The 20,152-nt window shown below is 37.4% G+C and overlaps 1 protein-coding gene across 6 annotated transcripts in view; it reads left to right on the forward strand.

Moving 5' to 3' along the window:
- astn1 (astrotactin 1) overlaps window positions 1-20,152 on the forward strand; it is a 335,466-nt gene that overhangs the window by 128,970 nt on the left and 186,344 nt on the right. For all 6 annotated transcript variants that reach the window (XM_026373631.1, XM_026373633.1, XM_026373635.1 and 3 more), the window contains one exon: window positions 16,309-16,475. In XM_026373631.1, the coding sequence (XP_026229416.1) occupies window positions 16,309-16,475 (167 nt within the window). The remainder of the gene's footprint in view (window positions 1-16,308; window positions 16,476-20,152) is intronic.

Consider the following 20,152-nt stretch of genomic DNA (forward strand, 5'->3'; position numbering starts at 1 on the left):
GAAAGATTTCTTGCCAATGCTTTAAGGTGTCAAGAGACTCTCCTTTTGTATTCTATTAATTATTTATTGTTCTGTTTCCATCCCTGTGAGCATGTTGGAGAATTCTGTGATATGTTTAAAAACTTTTGCAACAAAAAAGAACAAACAGCATTGTTATTTTTTCTGTTTCCCACCATCAGTGAATGTTCACTGAGCTCTACTGCGACCACAAATTTAATAGAAATCGTTACTTCTAGTGTGTCTACTGAGTTCATGCTATATAGAGATAGTATACATATAGATATAACAAATAACAAAACAGGAAAAAAAAGATTATTTTTCAAAGTGGAATTGCTGTTTAAACATGGACAAAGTATGATAATCAATTTGAAATGATCTTACACCAATTTGTTTTGTACTCCACAGAAGATGTTTAAGGTTTAATAAATAATCCCACGCTAAGTACTTTTCAGGACTGGGTACAGTTGCTTTCTAAATAAACACATCAAAATCCAATCTATGTACTTCCTCTACATGTTTTTAGCAGAAAAATCTAATATTACTGAACATATTGTCGATATGTAGATCTATACCCATAGACAGGTTTAGTTACAGTTACATTTGAATAAATCTACCTGCTGAAAAAACTGGCAGTTCTTTCCATAATAATGGCAAAAAAAATACATACAATAAACATCTGCTGTACTCTTGCACTATATTTTCTTAAAATCATTCTTTTTTTAACCACTCATATGATATGTAGTGCTGGACTTTTATGTTTGTGCTGAAGAGAATAGTGCTTTACACTTTTACCTTGGATACACAGTACTGTATGTTCAATTCCAGTGTGTTTTCATGAGGTTATATGTATCCTGAGAGGCGAAACTCAAGGCAAAAAATACTCTGTAGAGCACTCACTACATCGCTTGCTGCAGGGTAATGCTATATACATGTGTAGAAAATAGTTCTGGGTGATAATGCAAATGTTTGGAGGAGATATGATAAATCCTGTTTGTTCTGCTGGATTTAGAATCAGTGTTGTGTGGAAATGTTCTACTTTTGATGAGCAGGTGCATTTAGGAGGAAGCTTATTTTCAGGAGGTGAAATCAACCCTTACTTTTCCCGTGTCTAATGACCTTGAACCAGAATTCATAGTTGTTAATAATAAAGAATTTAAGTTACTTACACTAAGCCAACAAAAAACAAGCTATTTCTTAATTCAGAACCAAGGAGATGGTAATTTGTGCAGCAGTTCATTGTGCTTCATGTTTTTAAACTCCAAACAGACCGGTAATTGCATTCTTTTGATAATACTGTACACCACTTGGCTGCAGTCTCCTCAGTATTCTACTGAGACATCCATCAAATCTCATCTCATCCCCTTCACCTGCTGCACTCTAAGATTCTGCTACACCTGTTTTTTTGCCTGGCTCCCTCTTTCTCTATTTTTAATAAATCTCCCATTTTCAGTTTGAATTGATCGAATTGATGTGGTTAAAGGCTTCAACTGCATTAACAATATAAATAATTGTGCAAGTTCAGGTGGTATTGCAGTTTATTGAGCAGCAGACATCATTTGACAGGTGGAGTTGAGCTGTGGCTCCATTTGTTCAGTATTACTATTTCTTGCTGCCTTTTTTTAAATCTTGGTGATCTCATCCCATTCTGCTCCCCTTCATTTGTAGAATGTGCCTGGAAGTCCATCGCAGACGCTGCTGCTGCCGCCGCTGCTGTCGTCTTTGTAAATCAGATCCTAATTGCACACAAATTGCATGAAAGCAGCATCACAAATTTTCCCATGCACTTTCATTTATGTAAATCTGACCCTGACCGTACATAATTATCAATCACAAAGGAGAGTCAGACAGGAAGGATTTGGGTTTAGCTGTGGAGATGACTGAACTAGAGATGGTGGTGTGGCTGCAGCTTTTGGAAAATTTGGAAAATATCTTCAGCTGTTAAACTTCCTGTGTTTTAAGACTAGCTTATCATAGTTGCCTTAATTGATTAGTATTCTATCTAAATGAGACATGATTATTATGCAGTTTGTCTTACAACCAACTCTTAGCATTTCCAAGTGAGCTGACACATTGATCTTCACCCACCCACACACACACACACACACACACACACACACACACACACACACACACACACACACACACACACACACACACGCATATCCCAGTCCTGTCCATCAGCACACAGCACCGCTCCCAGCTGCCACTGCATATATTAGTGTGTATTTTAGTAATTATCTTGTGACTGTCGAGCTTATAAATGAGCCTCTCATCCGTCTAATCAGGGTGGTAAACTGGCTGGGCCCCAGCGCTCCGATTCCACCCTAATCAATTAACACCTTGTCTCAGTCTGTGCTGCCAGTAGCTGTCCTGTCTGTGTTTAATATCTTTCCTTGCGTGAGAGTCGACTGATGCTGGCGGTCTGCATTGACCGACCCACTTCATCTCGCAGATATATTGCACTCCCAGGGAGAGGCAGCACACATCGCCCGTGGAAGTGAGAGCGTAATAATCGCAGGATGATTGTGAGATTAATTAGCTTCGTCTTGTCACTTGTTTCCCCCCTGCAAAATGGTGGAAAACAAGAATGTTGTTGACAGAGCAGATTGCCATCAGGATGGAATTATGAGAATAGCTGGGTGCTGTCCAAACACCTCGTACAGTGTGTGTGTATGTGTATGTTGATATATACAGCTGCAGTACACAGGAAGGAAGTGTTCATCGTTAGTGCTGTTTTAGTGCATTTTACAGCTGTTTGTGTTTCACTGTATGTCTACTTTATGGCCCTGTGTTGACAAGGGAGAGAAGAGACTTGTGAACAAGGTATAAACAAGTACATGACTTAGGCTGTTGTCACAGTACAGTGTATCTACGGTAGCAGAAGTCCTAGTATTAAATCCTTCAGACAGATGTATTTCTTTCAAACTTACTAAATCATACCTTTTTTTTAGCTGGTTGGAAAGGACACCTTGATTTTGACCTTGACACAAGACACTAATTTGTTTTTACACCAAAATGTAAAGAATACCAAAGATAACCAAATATGTCAATATGCCAATGTCAAAATATAAAGCTTTCATGCTTCCTGGAGTGGAGAAGTTGGCCTATCCATATGCAAAGGAAACAGAACCAGCAAATGTGTATTTACATACACGTTTAATGTGATTTATTTTTTCAATGAAGAGATGAAAAATAGCAGGTTTATAGTTCAGTAGAGCATCTGCTGACCTACGAGTTGGCCAGTAGGGGGTTGTCATAGCTAAGTGTGGTAATTAGGCAACATCTAGCAGCTGTAGTAAATATATCAAAATCATTGGCAGTTGGTTTGTATAAGGTGAGGAGGAGGAGATACACAAGACCATCATTCACAGAAGTCTCTTACTGGACCAACACACCTGTTTACTGGAAACCATTATAGCAGCTACAGTATCTCCTTATCAGAGCAGATTCCAATCTCACATTCTACCTACTATCACAAATATGATGTGCTCTCATTAGCATTTCAGTACTGCATTAATTAACCTTACTCATTAACCAAACAATGACTTGCTTTTCATCCATCAGGCTCTGCACTCAGCAGTGGCAGTTCAACCTAGTTCATGTTGTCTTTCATCAAAGCCCACATACTCTACACCAATAACACGATGCTCCATCTCAACCATGGACACAATTACACTCAGAATGACACAATTTAGGGTACTTGTTATAGACAGCATTGCAGAATAACAACAGAAAACACCACCACCTACAGTTACGACTAAGCAGCCAGTCACTTGTTGATTCTTTTTAAAAAATTATTCTGGACAGCAGCACACCATACTGTACAGTATCCTGCTAGCTCAAGCACTTCTTCTCTCCACTTTGTATTGGCACAGTTCCCCTTAGGAAGCAAAAACCAATCTTGACTGGGATCACATTTTGCGGCACTAAGCAGTGTTGAGTGGAGTCAATACCTGGCAGAGATATAGCTAGACCTCAGGCCTAAAGAAGAATAGGAGCACATTAGATTGTCACTACTGATGTTTTCTCCCCTACAGTATGGTCATTGGATTTATGTGTGGCGGTGTGTGTTTACACTGTTTATAAAAGCATCTGTATCTGTTGTAAAGGTAAATGAGAAATTGATAGATACAGTGTTTCAAGGAGTTTAACATTCAAAGTAGTTTTTTATTTAATAAAACAAATTAGTATCTACAAACTGCATTACCTATAAAGTAGCGGCTCTTTCTCAAATTCAATAAAAACTAAAATCTAAGATAATAGTTTGATGCATGCTAAACACTCAAGAGGAGCTGGGATTTATGCATCTTTACCATTTACCATCTCATCAGATTTCCTGTAATTACACTTTTTAATTGTTGGGGGAATGAGGATACTGATGCAGTTTCGTAAGTGGAAAATTAGTGTGTTTTTGCTGGATACAAGACGCCAGTTGCTCAAGTCTGTAATCACGATGCATGCAACATTTTCCTTAAGGGACAGAGCTGGACTGAAGCTGAAACATGGGCTCATCTGTCGGTATGTTCAGCTGGGTTGCCCCCAATTATTACCATTTGCTTTGGAGCAGCAGTGAGTGAGTTTTGGTTGGTTTTGACCCAGTTCTGTCTCTCAGGTAATGTAGGGATTGTTCTGTATCAGAGGTTTTCAAACTGTATGGTACCTCCCCACAGGGGTGTGTGAGGTGCCCAAGGCAACAGTACTTCATACAAGAGCATATGTGTATATTGCATGAGTGCATTTCCAGTCTCCCCCCAAAAAAACCCTCAATGCGTTATCTTTTCAAGTTTTTAAATAGAAACACACCTGAGATTTATATCTGTTATAGGTGGAAACAGAAATGTGATATTTTCATCATGTTTTCTTAATTGTTTGCTCCTGTTCAAGGTTTCACTGGTACTTAACATAACACTATTTTATTATTATTATTATTATTAGTAGTAGTAGTAGTAGAAGTAGTAGTAGTAGTAGCAGTAGTATTAGCCTGGTGTGAGTATGTGATTTGTAAAGAAGAGCTAGCTAATGAGAGCACATCATATTTTTAATATATATGTTTGTAATATAGATTCTAGACTTACACATACAGTAGTCTAGTACAATACAAATACATTCATTTATCTAAACATATATGTCTATTGACGAAACATATGTAAAAGAGCATACATAAAATTAGAGAAATGCTGGAAATAGTATGCTATTTACAGAATTTATAGCAACTACTTCCTCCTAGCTTCACATACCAGTGTACTACAAAAACTCTAATTGGTTGTGGTGGAATATGACAAACAGATGTTCTATTTTACAGCATTGAGAAGCATTTCCAAAAGGAAAAAAAAAACATTAATAAACTGTAACAGACAGATGGAAATATTCATCAGTGGAGAATAGATGCTTAATTAAACATACTGTCCTTAATATTATATTTAATAACTTTCACTTTTCCTCTCCCATACTGAACTGAGCCTGCCAAAATAGTCTTTTCATTCATCATTTAGTGAACTGAGCACACAACTCTAAGCCATTTAAAACAATACAATTATCAAAGAATCAGTGTATTTTCAGTTTCCTGAAACATGTATTGCTTCTATACATGTATAATGTGATGTTCCCAGACCTGTAGTTGACTTTGACTCTAGCCTCAAATAATCCTGTTGAAGTCCTTATAGACCAAAGAGCATCTGGAAACAGCTGAAAAGAACTACACTATCTCATTAGATAAGGAAACTTCAAAATTAAACTCAGACTTCAGCAGGGACTTCACAGTATGAATAGTGCTTTTTTTTTTTTTTTAGTAATGTGTGACTTTCCTTTTTTTCTTTTTCAGCTTCTTTTTCAAGATTCAGCTACCAGTAATAAGATTATTTTTATGTTAGCAAAGTTTTTACCACTAATTCACCAAGTGAGAACCTTATATAAAATTCTTTAGGTTCAGAAAGTGTGTTTTGGGTGGCAGTTGACTACAGTTAAGTGAGTGTCAGGTTGATGCTGTCAGTCTACTATAAGCTCCAACAGTCAGAAAATGAAAAGAGCCAGGATCTTTCTCTTTAAGAAAGGTCTTCAGTTGCAACGTGTCCATTTGACCTGCAGCACACTCCCTGTTGTGCTTTTTGCACTTTGCTGTGAAGGAGGTGAGAAGGGTTACTAAATGTCCACGTTTTCTGCCCTCCACTAACTCACTATAGCATCCACAAGAGACCAGAATGAGAAGCCAAACACTCAGGGATAGGCTGACCTTTGACACACGCTGCTTATCTCATCACACTGGCTTGTGAAAAAACTCTCTCAAGACAACTTTCTTTATTAAGAAACATGAAAGGGAAGTTGAAATGTTGGAATAATGTTTTAGGCTACAGAATGTGATTTCTTTAAGACTTGTTCAGAATAGATAAGTTCTTCTGTGAACTTGATACAAACGCTCCTGTGGGCTTTTCTCTGCACTGTGGATAAACCTTTTAAGTTTCTGGAAAATATCATCTCAGTTCTCTGTTTGATGTATCAGTCAATACACATTTTAATGTTATGCATAGATCTATAACAGACCGTTTCATTATAGCATGAAAGTTATACATTGCCTTATTATACAGTATAGAGTTACACAAGTGTTGCTAAGGGGAAAAAACTGTATTTAGCCATACTCAGAAAAATGAAACCTAAGTAGTTATTATGTTCAACCTTCATAACTCAGTTTCATGCAACCCCTTAGGTTTCATTGTTTTCATTGCAACACAGCAAAAGCAGCTTTATGAAAACACTACAAAAGCTTTTTAAGTTAAGTACAATGTCTGTTGAAATTAAGTAGAACTAACACATTATATTGCATAACGGGAAATAACCTTTACACAATTTACCACATACTATGTTGAGCACTTATAAATATTAAGTAATTCCTTTTTTCAGTATTTACTATTTAACTTTTAAGTCGCATGCAATTCATAAATACATTTACAAGCACACTTTTCTTTTTTAACAATCCGTTGAAAATCTGGTTTAAGATGGTTCAATTAGATTTTGTCTACTAGCTTTTCTGTGTACTATATGTAAAATATATATAATGATTTTAACTGCAATTTTAAAATCACTTTGTAAGATATCTTGGAAAACTACAGTAACATTTCCCACAGCAGATTTTGTAGACACAAAGCATCACTGGAAAAACAAGCAAGATGTTGGGGGGGGGGAAATAAAACATTCCTTTTTTCGCTTACAAAGGTTACTGAATTTTGTGGCAAGTGCCAGTGCATTTGGACACGTCTCTTATGGCACTGTCCAGGACTAAGGACATTGTGGATAGGAGTATAAAATGTATTATGTTTAACATTTAATGGAAATGCATCCCAACACCCAGGAGTGTGTCTGTTGGGAGCTTAAATGGATGGAATGGAATTTGCAGTTACACAACATTAAATAGCAATGACATTTTGTGAAAAGGATGAATTACATTGTCTATTGGCATTTAAAATCAGCTTTTGAATGTTTCAATTGTGTAACTTTCTCAAACAGACAGCCACCAACTACAGCCACTGTTCATGGCAACTAGCCAGAAGTGAGAAACTCTCCCTGAAATCTGCCCACTGTTGTGTATACTATTGAGTGCACCACCATGAATGCCTTCAAAGAGAGACTGTCTGAAAGTGTGTGCTGCTACCCATAATGATTTAGCATGTCGAAACTACAAAGACATGCAAAAGAAGGAGGAGGCTTTCATGGAAGGCTGTATGACTGTTGATAATAGGCATAAGAGCTATTGCCTTTTGCTTTTAGACATGGTCAAACAGCAGGTCTGAGTTCATAGCATTCATAGACCTTTATGATGCCATGCTACTTCCTCTTTTCTTCTGAAACAAAACAGTCATTATTTGCAGAGCATCATCAGGTCCATATAGGTCTCTGTAAACATCAGTTGGTTGAAACACTACTCTGTCATTTCTGTGACAGAGCGTAATAAAGGAAATAAAACAATATTATTAGTTAAAGCCTCACAGGCAGAAACATAAAGCTCTACAATACAATAAAACTTTTAAAACTTTTAAAGGTTATATAAAAACTTTTGATTTGACCTTTTTTCTTTTGGATCGAAACAGTAAATACACAGCAAACAGAGATGACAACGGAAATATATAGAAACAAACGCAAAATACCTTGCATTCCATACAGTTGAGACTTTTGGTTCTTATAGATTTGAGGGCTGGTTTGTGGTCTCTCAGAACTAGTAACATGAGATGTGCTGTCTCACCTGTTTGGAGATTAAGTGTTAATAATTGCCCTGAACTACCGCACTGGAATGCAGAGTAAAAAAGCAGTGATATTAAGTTGGGTGATGAGAAATTGTTTTTTAAAATTGGGATAACACTACATATGTTCACTCTTTTCAGGAAGGCATGACATTGTACTTGACCTTTGATGTCAAAAGTCCTACAAATAGTTCAATAACGGTGGGGAAGAAAAAAAAAAGCTTGAGCGAGAAGTACCATTTTTGGCTCCTTTTCTCACCTCCACACAGCTGGCAAAGACTATAAAGCCTACTTAAAATGCTGCCCATGCTTTGAAATTACCTCCAAAGGGTGAATCTTTGAATGTCAGCCCTGAAATATTTCGTTTGTGTACTGTACGTCACCCAAGTTAAAATCCAGAATTAATAGTAGCACCATATACTGAGTTGCAAAATTGGACAAGCTATTTTTGGGCTCCTCTTGTAAAAGTAAAAAGCACAATCTGTACACATTTTAATTGAGTGTTATTTCTCAGCAGCTATTGTGTCATATTTTGTTAGTTCACTGGCCTCATCTCCACAGCAATAGTGAAGCTCAGCAGTGTTTAGATCCACTGTGTTAAAATAACAAACCAATTTAACAGGTGAAATATTTTACCTTTTACTGACAATTCCAAAACCACAACATACTGTTCATCAACATCATCAGCCATCTCCTAAATATTACCTTCCTGTTTAACTAAACGGTGAACACAGTTACATTTTTGTAGAGAACAGAATGTATGATGTGGATTAGGTTCAGATGCAACATTTCATTTATTATTAGTTATTATTAAAGAAAGTGACTTGCAAAGAGGTGGCTGGAATAGATTATGTGTATATAATGTGCAGGATTGTAACTGAACCTGTAACTTGTAACCTGAGTTTGACTCCAGAGGCCTATGTGTGTGGTTGGGTTTATTCAAGCTAAAGAAAGATTATTGTTTTATTCAAATAGTTAATAGACACTACCATAAAAGGGTTTATTAATGCTGTAGTCAGGCATACTGGATGTTGTACTGCAACTGATACTTTGATTGGAAAAGAAAAATATGGTGAGAGAACATTTCATTGATATGCTCAATATCAATGTAATTGTCACTTGCCCTATACATTAAATGTCAGCATGTCCCCTTTTGTGTTAATACAAAATTGGTTGCTATGGTGTTTTCTGTAAAACATTTGGCATCAATCTTCATATTCTAGCAGCGCATTATCTTCACAGTGCATCAACGTAAGCACATGAATACAAGTGTAGTGAAATAAGAATGGTACATGTGATTTATTTAATTTTCAATAAACCAGCAATCTTTGAGAATTTCTTCATTGAAACCCCTTTGAGTAATAGTTAATTCGTTCATATTACCTTCCTCACTCACTACTCATTAACTGATCGGCCTATGAGACAAATTTGAAAAGTGCACAGTTTGTCCAACTCCTCTCAAAGGGATTTGTTGCTGTTTGGCAGTGGTACAGTGCTGATTCCCTTAAGCCTCAACCGCTCTATTAGGAAACAGGATTAAAAGGCACGGTAGTTCAAGAGGGGTTTCCAGAGACTTTGCACTTCTGGCTTCTTCCACATCGGGGCGGAGAGCACTCCCTCTCTGCTTATTAAATGGTCTGAGATAAAAGGTGATTACTTTGCCTCTAAAGACCCTTTTGTTAGTGTCAGTGAATGGTCATTATCTAGTGACATGTGCATCATTTGGAGAAGTATGGCCTGTGACCATTAGTTCCAGATACACAGTAGAAATGTCACACAGGATGTTTTTTCACTTCAGATTATAACTAGGCTAACTAGGACATGCTGATCAACAGCATGATCAGAATATTAGCTAATGTTATAGGGGTTCATCATGCTTGAATTTTACCAAAATACTGTACCAGATTCATCTGGAAAGCTGATACTTTTATACTAGATTACGGCCATTAAGGACATTGTCAATCACTCACAGGTTTTTTAATGTCCATATCTGACCTGAGTGCGAGAGATTAAAAGTCCAGAATTAAGTCCTACGGAGGTCTCCGCTGGCGACGGAGACTGTGCAGCTGTCTGAACATTTCTCCAAAGCAGTCTTTCAATGCCTTTTAAATTGTGCTACATAACACTTTGACCTGCAGCAAGCAACAATATAGTATGAAAAGACGTTGACATGTGCTATGATTGAACCCTCAGTGGCAGGCACTTTATGTAGCTTTATTTATATATTATATTTCAAGTCGCTTCTGCTGTTTAGAGCCTACTGAGCATTTGAACTCTAAATAATGTTGAATAGTATGAATCGGAGGCAGCATTTGAAAGTTCATGTTTTTCTTAACCTGGAGAGATTCAGGCATTGTGCAGTCCATAGTGAGGTTTTCAGCCTTTTCAAAAGTCAAAAAAATGTTGTTATGCTGAATTTCTAAGTGATAACTAATGATCTTTTGCTCCGAAATGTCATGTGGGTATTGCATCATTTCAGAGAAGGCTGCAAGACAATAGAATTGACAAGAATATCCCGTTCTTTAATATGAATGAATCATTTAGAAGATATTTTAAGAAAGCACCAGCATCTAAGCCCTTCAAGACTTTTGTTAAGAGCTGTTAGTCAGGATTATTTCCATAATGTGATGCCCATGCTGAGTCATTAAAGGTATCTTATTTTTTATGTCCAAACACCAAACAAAACAACAACGAGAAGTTTTTAATCAGATAAAAATTTTGAAGGATTTAGGGACTGTTTGCTTGGGGAGTGGTTTTATACAAAGGATTATCAATGATTTACCAAGGATTATAGACCAGATTTGTATGAATCTCAAGAGATAGCAATCCTCAGACAAAGACTCTGACAGGCACATATTCTTAATGATTATTATCCTACAGACAGCTGGGATGTGGCCCAGAGGTTTCACTGCTTTGGCATGCAGGAAGACTATTATTGCAGTCAATAACTAGAGCTATCTGTGGCCAGCAACAGGGCGGCGACCTCCACACATCCATGGATTGCATTGAGTTCTTGTGATTTAAAGACTCTGCGCCACAGAATGTTAGGACATTAGACATTTCATGTGCTCTGTGCAGTAAGACATTTGTCACAATGGTTCCCACGCAGAGGGACTTAATCAATATCAGTTTATCAAGAGAGCAGGGAGCACACAGTCAACATTTGGGCCTGTTATGTACTGGTAAAATCACAAAAATATACAGTAACTAGTCATTAAAACTGAAATGTGATGGTTCCACGAAGAACAAAGAAGGTCCAGGGTCCCTGACAGTAAACACTACTGAAAACCTCTATGTGGACTGTGTGAAAATGAAAACTGTGGACTACATCAGCTTTTTGAAAGAAAATGGCATGTAACACTACATTAATACAATCCAATTCCAATAAACTGAGCTGCAGTGATCTGTGCTGAGTAATAGTGAAAAGTGACAGTGCTGATGGCAGTATGTGCGTGAATATGATTGGACAGGCAAGTGTAGTAGTGATACAATTAATTAATTAGCCAGTGGTTCATGACTTAGGCAGTCGATGCTAATCAGCTAATAAGAATTAATTGCCCTGCCTTAACTAATGTTCCTTTTGAATAATCCAGGTTAAAGGCTGGGCTTTAAAAGGCTCAAGAAAACTGTTGCTCTTTGTGAGATGTTTACACAATAAAATCAGTTAAATGCTTCCAAATGAATCATATTGTGGTGTTTTATACAAGTAGACATTCTTAAATTATTATTATGTATGTACACTCACTAAAATTGGACTGAAACCTACAGCAACTATGAGGGTTTATTAGTGCAATGAGCCACATGGACCTTGTGTGGGCATAAAATAATAAAGTAAGCTTTTGCTGATCTGTCAGTGCTTAGAGGAAAGCAACTGCTTAGTCGCTGTTCTGAAGGTAGCAGCGCCTCGTTAAAATGCACTCCATCAAAGTTTCCTTTGAAGTAATAGCTGACAGAAAACATAATGTGAATTTGACTTAACAGGTCTCTGAAAAAAATGTTTGGGAAATACTGATCAGGAGTGTAGAAAGAGGGAACTGGGGCGAAGTTGGGTCTTGTTAATTCACTCAGCACCAAGTGCATTTCAATTTACTAGCTGTCCATGGTTCTGTAGTGTCGTAAGTTAAAGTCTTTATTTTTTTTTAATTTGTAGAAGCTTATCTTAATTGCTCATTGCTGTTTTGCATATTTCAAAAGTAGGATATCATTTAATCAAATATGAGCACAGTTCTGTCTGAATTGTATGGAAATTTAAATTTAAACCCACAGTATTGCCTCATCCTTCTTCCCAGAACAAGAATCCTTTTAAAAAGGTTTCATTATACACTGACACTGGTTGTCTGCTGTTTCATCACTGCTCTTGTCTTTCCATGTGCCACAGTAAATAATCAAGTGGGATTGCTATGCAAAGACACTTTTGCTTTGAAATATATACAAGATGAAACTTTAAAAACTCCCTTTGTGAGAGCAAAATTCATTGTGCAGAGATTTACCATGTGTGCATTAATTTTCAACTTGCTTCTTACAGTTCTATTTTGAAAACTATTGGTATTAAGCTTCTCTCTGCCCTCTCTCTCTCTCTGTATCAAAAGATCTCTATACTTCAGATTGAAAAGTTTTTCAGTTCACATGCCCTCTGTAGGAGTTCTAGAAGAACTGATCGACCAAGACCATAACCTTCCTAGTATGAGCTACTGGATAACATCTGTTAAATTAGAAAAAGCCCTCCAAATAATGTTCTTCCGATGTAAAAGGTTTGTTTAAGCACTGCTATACATTATAAGGTGTTTCTATAATGTCTATGGAAAGGGATTTTCGAGCCAGTTTGTCAAAGAAGGTTAAATATACAAAAGCTAGACAGGAGATAAAGCTGTTGAATGTTGGCATAGAGCAGTATGAAGTACAGCAGCAACAGTCTCGGCAGGGAGGAAGTGGAACAAAATTTGGTAGACGGTGTGGGTTTGGTCAAAACATATTGCAGCATAGTTGGAGAAAAGCAACAGCAGCTGACAGGAGGAAACTGGCTGTAGGAGGCAGATGCAAGACATGGCTGCTAGATGTGTAAAGTCAGTCTCTCAGGTACAGCAGGGCCAGTGGATGAGGTAGGAAATTGGAGAACAGAAGAAAGTGAGCTGGAGGGAAGTGTGGGACATGGAAGCAGATAGGATTAGATTTATGCTAGGAGCAACTTTTGATGTGCCTTCATTTCCTTGAAATCTAGATGGATAGGTGATATACCTGGAGACATAATTAAATGGTGAAGTGTCTTGCAGCAGCCATTGAGAAAGGCACATAGACGTAAAAAAGGAATCAAGATAGAATGTTGTTTTTTTGGGGCGGGGTGAAAAAGTCATCTACAAAGGCATGGAAAGACTGACAAATGGAAGTAGATTTAGGAAGATATTGTATAGTTCCTCAGGAGATAGCTATGCAATCTAAGATCAGATGTGTTGTCAGTAGCACAGCGAATTGTGTATATTGTGAAGCTGACATGATGATGTATGGCAGGAACAGGTATGGAGAGCTTGCAGCAAAGGCAAAAAGGTGTGGTTGGAAGCTTAAGGTCCACCCACTGGAGGTTGGTTGTAGGGCCTTATTAGCAAGTCAGGCTTTTTTTTTTTTGGATGTAAAATGGTGAAGTCTAAACCAGGAAGTAAAAACAGTTTCATTGGTGAGCAGAAAAGGCTTAGCTGGTTTACTAAAACTGAAACCTGACTACAGTAGGAAGAAAATGTCAGCCTGACTAAGTCAGGGTGGAGGAGTAGCAGTAATCTTTCACTCCAGCTTATTAATCAACCCTAGACCTACAGTAAGCCTCCCTCTTAACCTCTCTGGTCCAAACTGAAAAAGTAAAAAACCAGCCTTGTTTGTTATTGTGAACAGTTCTTCGGTCCTTCATTCTGAGCTTTTAACTGAATTCTCAGAATGTGATTTAGTTTTTAGTGCAAATAAAGTGATTATAGTGGGTGACTTTAACATCAATGTAGATGTTAATAATAACTGCCTCCGCACTGCATTTAGTGCTAGACTCCATTGGTTTTATCCAAAATGTAAATAAACCCACTCATACGGTTTTCAAATTGATCTTTTAATAGTTTTTTTCCCAAACCATCTTTTATCTGACCACTTTTTAATATAATTTGAATTTACTGTACTGAACTTTACTTTACCAAAGAAAAAAATACACTGGACTGAACATTCCTTATTAATAGAAGCGGATAAGAACAACCCTAGGTTTCTTGTCAGCACTGTAGCCACTCTCACAAAGCGTCCTAACTCTGTGCTGTGTCTTTTTTATATACAGAGCACTCAATAATCAAGCTCCATCATATCTTAAAGAATTCATAGTTCCAAATCTTCCCAGCAAAACACTTTTTGTTCTCAGAGTGCAGGTCTACTTTCCTAGACATTTCCTAGAAAAGTGTAGAATGGGAGGTAGAGCCTTTAGCTATCAAGCTCCTCTCCTGCAGAACCAGCTCCCAGTTCAAGTTCGGGAGGCATATTGTTGTTGTTTTTTGTTGCCTACTGTTCTTTCCTCTCTCCTTTTACCACTCACCCATACCAGTCAAGGCAGATGGCCGCCTACCGTAAGCCTGGTTCTGCTGGAGGTTTCTTCCATTCTTTTTTTCCTCTCCATTGTTGCTTAGTGCTTGCTCAGGTGGGATTGTTAGGTTTTCTCTCTGGGTTTTCTATATAATTCTGTGCACGGATTTTGTAACATCTTAAACCTTACACTGTGCCTTGAGATGACTTGACTGTTGTGATTTGGTGCTATGTAAAAAAATTGAATTGAATTGTGTAGTTTGATGTATTAAAAGAATGAGGTGGATATTAGTTACCTTGAGCAGCATTCAGCTGCTGTAACTCGACAGGGAGGTGGCTTTACTACTGCACATTGTACTGTTTGCATACTATTTTGGCTTCTTGAGACAGTGGTAAGGGATGTGTTTCATTCAGGGTTGCAAAGTCATGGCTATTGGTGCAATTCCTGAATTTTAGAAAGTGACTACGGCTCGACGATTAACACTAGAAGTCCCACAGAGCAGCCATTTGGCTTTTCTACCTACAAAACCCACCGGGCAGCCGATGGGCTGGAAGGCTTTTAGCTAATATCCTAAACCAGATGTGAACGATACTTCTGTTATGTAAACAAGGCGCACCACAAGTGGGGCCATGCTGAGCTACTTCAAGCCAAACTTCTGATTCACTTTGCCATCTTAGGGAGAGATCAACACACATCCCAACACACAAGACAACTTGGGCCTGGCTCTCTGATGATTCCCTAACTAGCCAGTTGGGCCTACCAGTATAGCTTAACCTAAACAAATACAATGCAGATTTAAGGCCAGGTCATTCTGCCTTCATCAAGTCGCTGCTCTTTGCTTGGGTGATTATGGGACTCATAAGTTCAACAGACAAAGAATAATATTTTTCTGATAAGACCTTTATGGGAATATAGCTTAGGAACAACTGTTGAGATGACATTTCCTGATTACCCAGCTCCCATACAGAACATATGCTCATCAAGGACATATGTTCTGTATGGGACCATGCCTTGTTACCTAGATTCCTATTAACTTAATAAACAGCATGTTGACATTTGTGAGTTTAAGGGAAATATTTTGATTGATTACTATCTAATAGTCTAACACAATTTAAAGTTTTTTGTCACCCTGCATGTTGCTGAAAATTTTATTAATTTGTGAGTTTGTGTGTTCCTCTGGTCACCTTTAAGCACTCTTTTTTTATTATTAATAATTAAAGTAATAAATATTAAAAATCTGTAGAATTGCTTCAGTTGCTAATGACATTAAGGCTAATAAGGATTTTACATGCAGCATCTTGTATTGTGCAGCTTAACATACTAAGCACAGTGCTTACACAGGCTGCACTAATAGGAACAGAAATCTGACTGTTAGCGTTCTGTGGCACAGATGTTGTTGGGTCTGTTTACCTGTCCCATCTGGGATTAGTGTTAATGTGGCAGAATCTCACTGTTTAGGAAGCTCTATGAGGGTCTGTAAATGAAATTGAAAAAAAACTGCTATCATTAGTCATTTAAAAACACTTACTTCTTCCACAGTGCCCTCCAGGGTTGAGTCCTATGAAGGATGGGACTGGCTGCTACGACCACCACATAGGCATCGACTGCTCAGATGGTTTCAATGGAGGATGTGAACAGCTGTGCCTCCAGCAGCTGGCCCCTCTAGAGGATGACCCGACACTCTACAACATCCAGATGTTCTGTGGGTAAGAAAGAAAAGATTCATTGGTTTATATTTTTAACTACTATTATTATAATACTTTATAGCCCTGTCTTATTGAGAATATCAAAATATTAATAGCGGGTCTTAAGTGATTTATAAGAAACGTGGTTTGCAAGACAAACTTTAAAAATATGCAACATATGTTTGTTCATAATTCTTAAATCCATATCTTGTTTAAGTAAAAATAATCCCCAAATTTGTTTTTGTTGTTTATTTTGTAAATTGTAAATTGGCACATTGGCAGTCCTCCAAGAAAGATTCAGTTATTATATGCATTAAAGCCATGGCCAAAGGTTTTCACAGTGACACAAATTTAATGCAGAAAACCTGGTTTTTTTAAGCTCATTTCGTTTAATCTGGTTAACTCAAACTCTAATAAAGATGACATTCCTTGACTGGATCTAGTCATGGTATGGCACAAAACATACATTTTTCACAGTGTACATTAATGTTTGGTACAGTACTGAGATTATTATTGCAATTTTCACTCACAGGAATATTGACTGGCACAGGTGTGTTTACTTTCCAATTCCTGTGCCAGATCCATTTCACCAATGAGCAAACAACACAATTTTTGTGTAGCTTATAGTGATGCATTTTGGTTTGCTAGAATTTTTCTATGACCAAAAGAAAACACATTAAGCTTACAAACTGCTCCACTGATTGAAAGCAGAGCCAAATTAACTATAGGTTTGGCAACACCCTTAATTGAATCAGTTTGTGTGTTTCCATATGTACACAGTCTGGTTCAGCTCAGCTGAACTGTGGTGCATTCTCCAAGGTAGTGAAGGTTGTCTAGGCTGATGTAAAAGCTTTTATCAAACATCCAGACCAAACCACTGCTCAGGTGTGCTTGACTTGTGGCTTTGTTTTAGCAGATATGAGTATTAGCTTCATACCAAAATTTAAACTACTATACCGATCCATTTGCACTTCAGAAGTTCAGTGATTGTATAATAAATTATCTGAATAAATGATGTATGAATCTATGCAAATCCATTGGTAGCCATGATAACGTGTGGTCTTTAAGAGATCTATCCAAACTACCAATATTAGCTTAGGACTCTTGTAAATATATTTTTGCGTAGGTTGACCCCAGTCACTTCCATTACAAGGGCTTTAGAATGTCATCTCTTTTACGGGCAGTGTTAGGAGGAGTAATAGTGTGAACAAGTGTGAACCAGTTTTAGTATTCATGTGGACACCTAACTATTGTTTTAAGATTGGACATGTTTTGTGCTCATGTGTGCATCTACCCTATTCACCCAACTCTATGGTAAAGTGGGTGTGTGATGGCTGCAGTGTGTCTTTCATCCTGTCTCCACCTGTCACTGTTTATAACATGCAGTTGGATTGCAGCCTAATACTGATAATGCTCATAATTTTCTTGAGCTCTTTGTGACGCCAGATAATATAAATTTACATATATTGAAGTGCCATTTTTTCTCTTTCCATTTTGGTTTAAAATCCACCTTTTTAGAATAAATTTACTAAAATGTGACGATGACAGATTGCTGCATGTTATAGTGAAATCTTCATATCAGAACACTTTATGATGTTGTAGTTAAACGTCCCTCACATCCACCTTGTCTTGTAATGTTTAGGTCATATACTGTAATGTTTAGGTTTGACTAGTTTTACTTGTTGCAATTAGTGAATTCACTCCCTGCTCACCTCCATTAGTATGACTCAGGTTATCTGTAGAGCTCCATTTAACAATAAAGTAGATTTTCTATTTACTCACTATATTGCTGTAGAAATAAATACAGTGCATTTGTTTAGTTAGAGCAGAACCAAGCTAAGACTGGTCAAATGAAACTGAACAATGTGTTAGTGTCACACTGGTGGCTATTAGTCAGAGGGTTGGTGGAATATAGTGGGATTCAGTAGTGGTTGGTGGTTCTTGTTGTAACTGTCAGGTATGAGTTTTCGGAAGATGCGAGTGGGTGTGGGTAGCTGGCTTTATTTCTTTATATCAGGCATCTTTTTCACTGGGGATAATTGACAGTTGCTCACTCTGAAGTGTGGGCAACAAACTTGAGGTTGATAGGATGTGGGGGAGAATCATATTGCCAGATCAGTTTACAGCTGCCAATTTGTGAGAGTTAACTATGTTTAGAACAGTTAGTTACACTCTTTCCTAATTAAAGACATCCAGTTTTCTACAGAATCACACTTTCACAATGAGAACAGAAAAAAAAAGTTAGTAAAACTTGAACTGAAGTTTATTTTTTGGACCTGAAAATGTTTCTCCGGTCATTGCTTAAGAGGCCTTGACAAGTTTTAAATCTTGAGTGCCAACACTAAATGCTTCTTCTACTTTTTTTTATTCTTGATTAAAGTTTAAAAATACTGACAATCCTGTCTAAAATTTTAAACCAACATCTCTGATACAGAAATGTCAGTGAAATGTTTTTGCCCATGAACAAGTAATGGTCATGCTTTTTGTGTTGTGTGTATTTTGTTATAAATTTGACCATGTTGCTATATGGTATTTCTGAATGTTCTTTTCCCTCTGCCTCCACAAATTGTTGGATTTTTGCCTCTATACAGTTATATTTTATTATAAGCAAAAAGCTCATGAAATAAATGTTTGAAATAACATAATAATGGTTTGTATTAATACTGCAATATACAAATTATCAGTACTTGTCAAGTGAATACATAGTTTACGAATACATTCAGTACAGAGTGTAAATGGATATATGTTTTTTTCACAGGAGAGATCATGACATAACATAACAGGAAAAGCATGACTGTCATTAATAACATTAATTATGGCTGCATTCCATTCAGTGCCTTGGTACTCTCTTGGCTCACTGGTTTTGCTTACTTGGACACTTAATGGAACAGAGCCACCATTAACATCAGCAGTTACATCTGTGCTTGTTTCTGCTATGAGTCAGAAATTCTGCTGTGTTACAAGTCTGTACCAGGTCCTAACTAAGTGCAATGCATCCATTATGAACTCGCCTGATTTGGGTGTATGCCCGGCCATCCAGTGATCAGTTATCTGTTCTTATCACCCCATATATTTGACTTAGTTAACACAAATGTTAACTAAATCCCCGTTGTTGGTAAAAAGGATGTCATTATCTGAAGACAGCTTGTAGCAAAGTATGAGCTGGAGGATGTGCGGAATATGCATGGAAGAATCCCTGGTTTTCGAAAAGCTCATTAGCCACATTCAGACTAATTTGAATCAGTTGAAGCATGAAGATGTGAGTTATTAGCTAGATAGCTTCTCAGGAGCATGTTAGTGTGATTGCAAATGAAGCTGCTTTGTGAGTAGGACACACAAATGTTTGAGCTTCCTATGTGAAAGCACCGGAGTGGACTAGATTACTGATTTTGTTAACTACTTTATTGATCTCATGGGGAAATTGCTTTTGGGTAGCTGCACATACAGTAGATGATTGTGCTACTATTTTGTTTTCTTGTCCAGGGACACCCCAACACGTGGACAGGAGCAGGCGGGAGTCGACTATCAATCAGGGATTTATGGATGACTACCTTACCAACTGTTCTACAATTGTCCATTAGTTCATAATTGGACTAGGTTACATTGATATCTGAGTGATATTTGATATTTTGGTAACTGGGGCTTGATAAATGTAACATATTAGACCGAATCCTAGTGTATAGGAACATTTATGCAAG

Source organism: Anabas testudineus, chromosome 17, assembly GCF_900324465.2.
Source record: "Anabas testudineus chromosome 17, fAnaTes1.2, whole genome shotgun sequence".
Taxonomy (NCBI): Eukaryota; Metazoa; Chordata; class Actinopteri; order Anabantiformes; family Anabantidae; genus Anabas; species Anabas testudineus.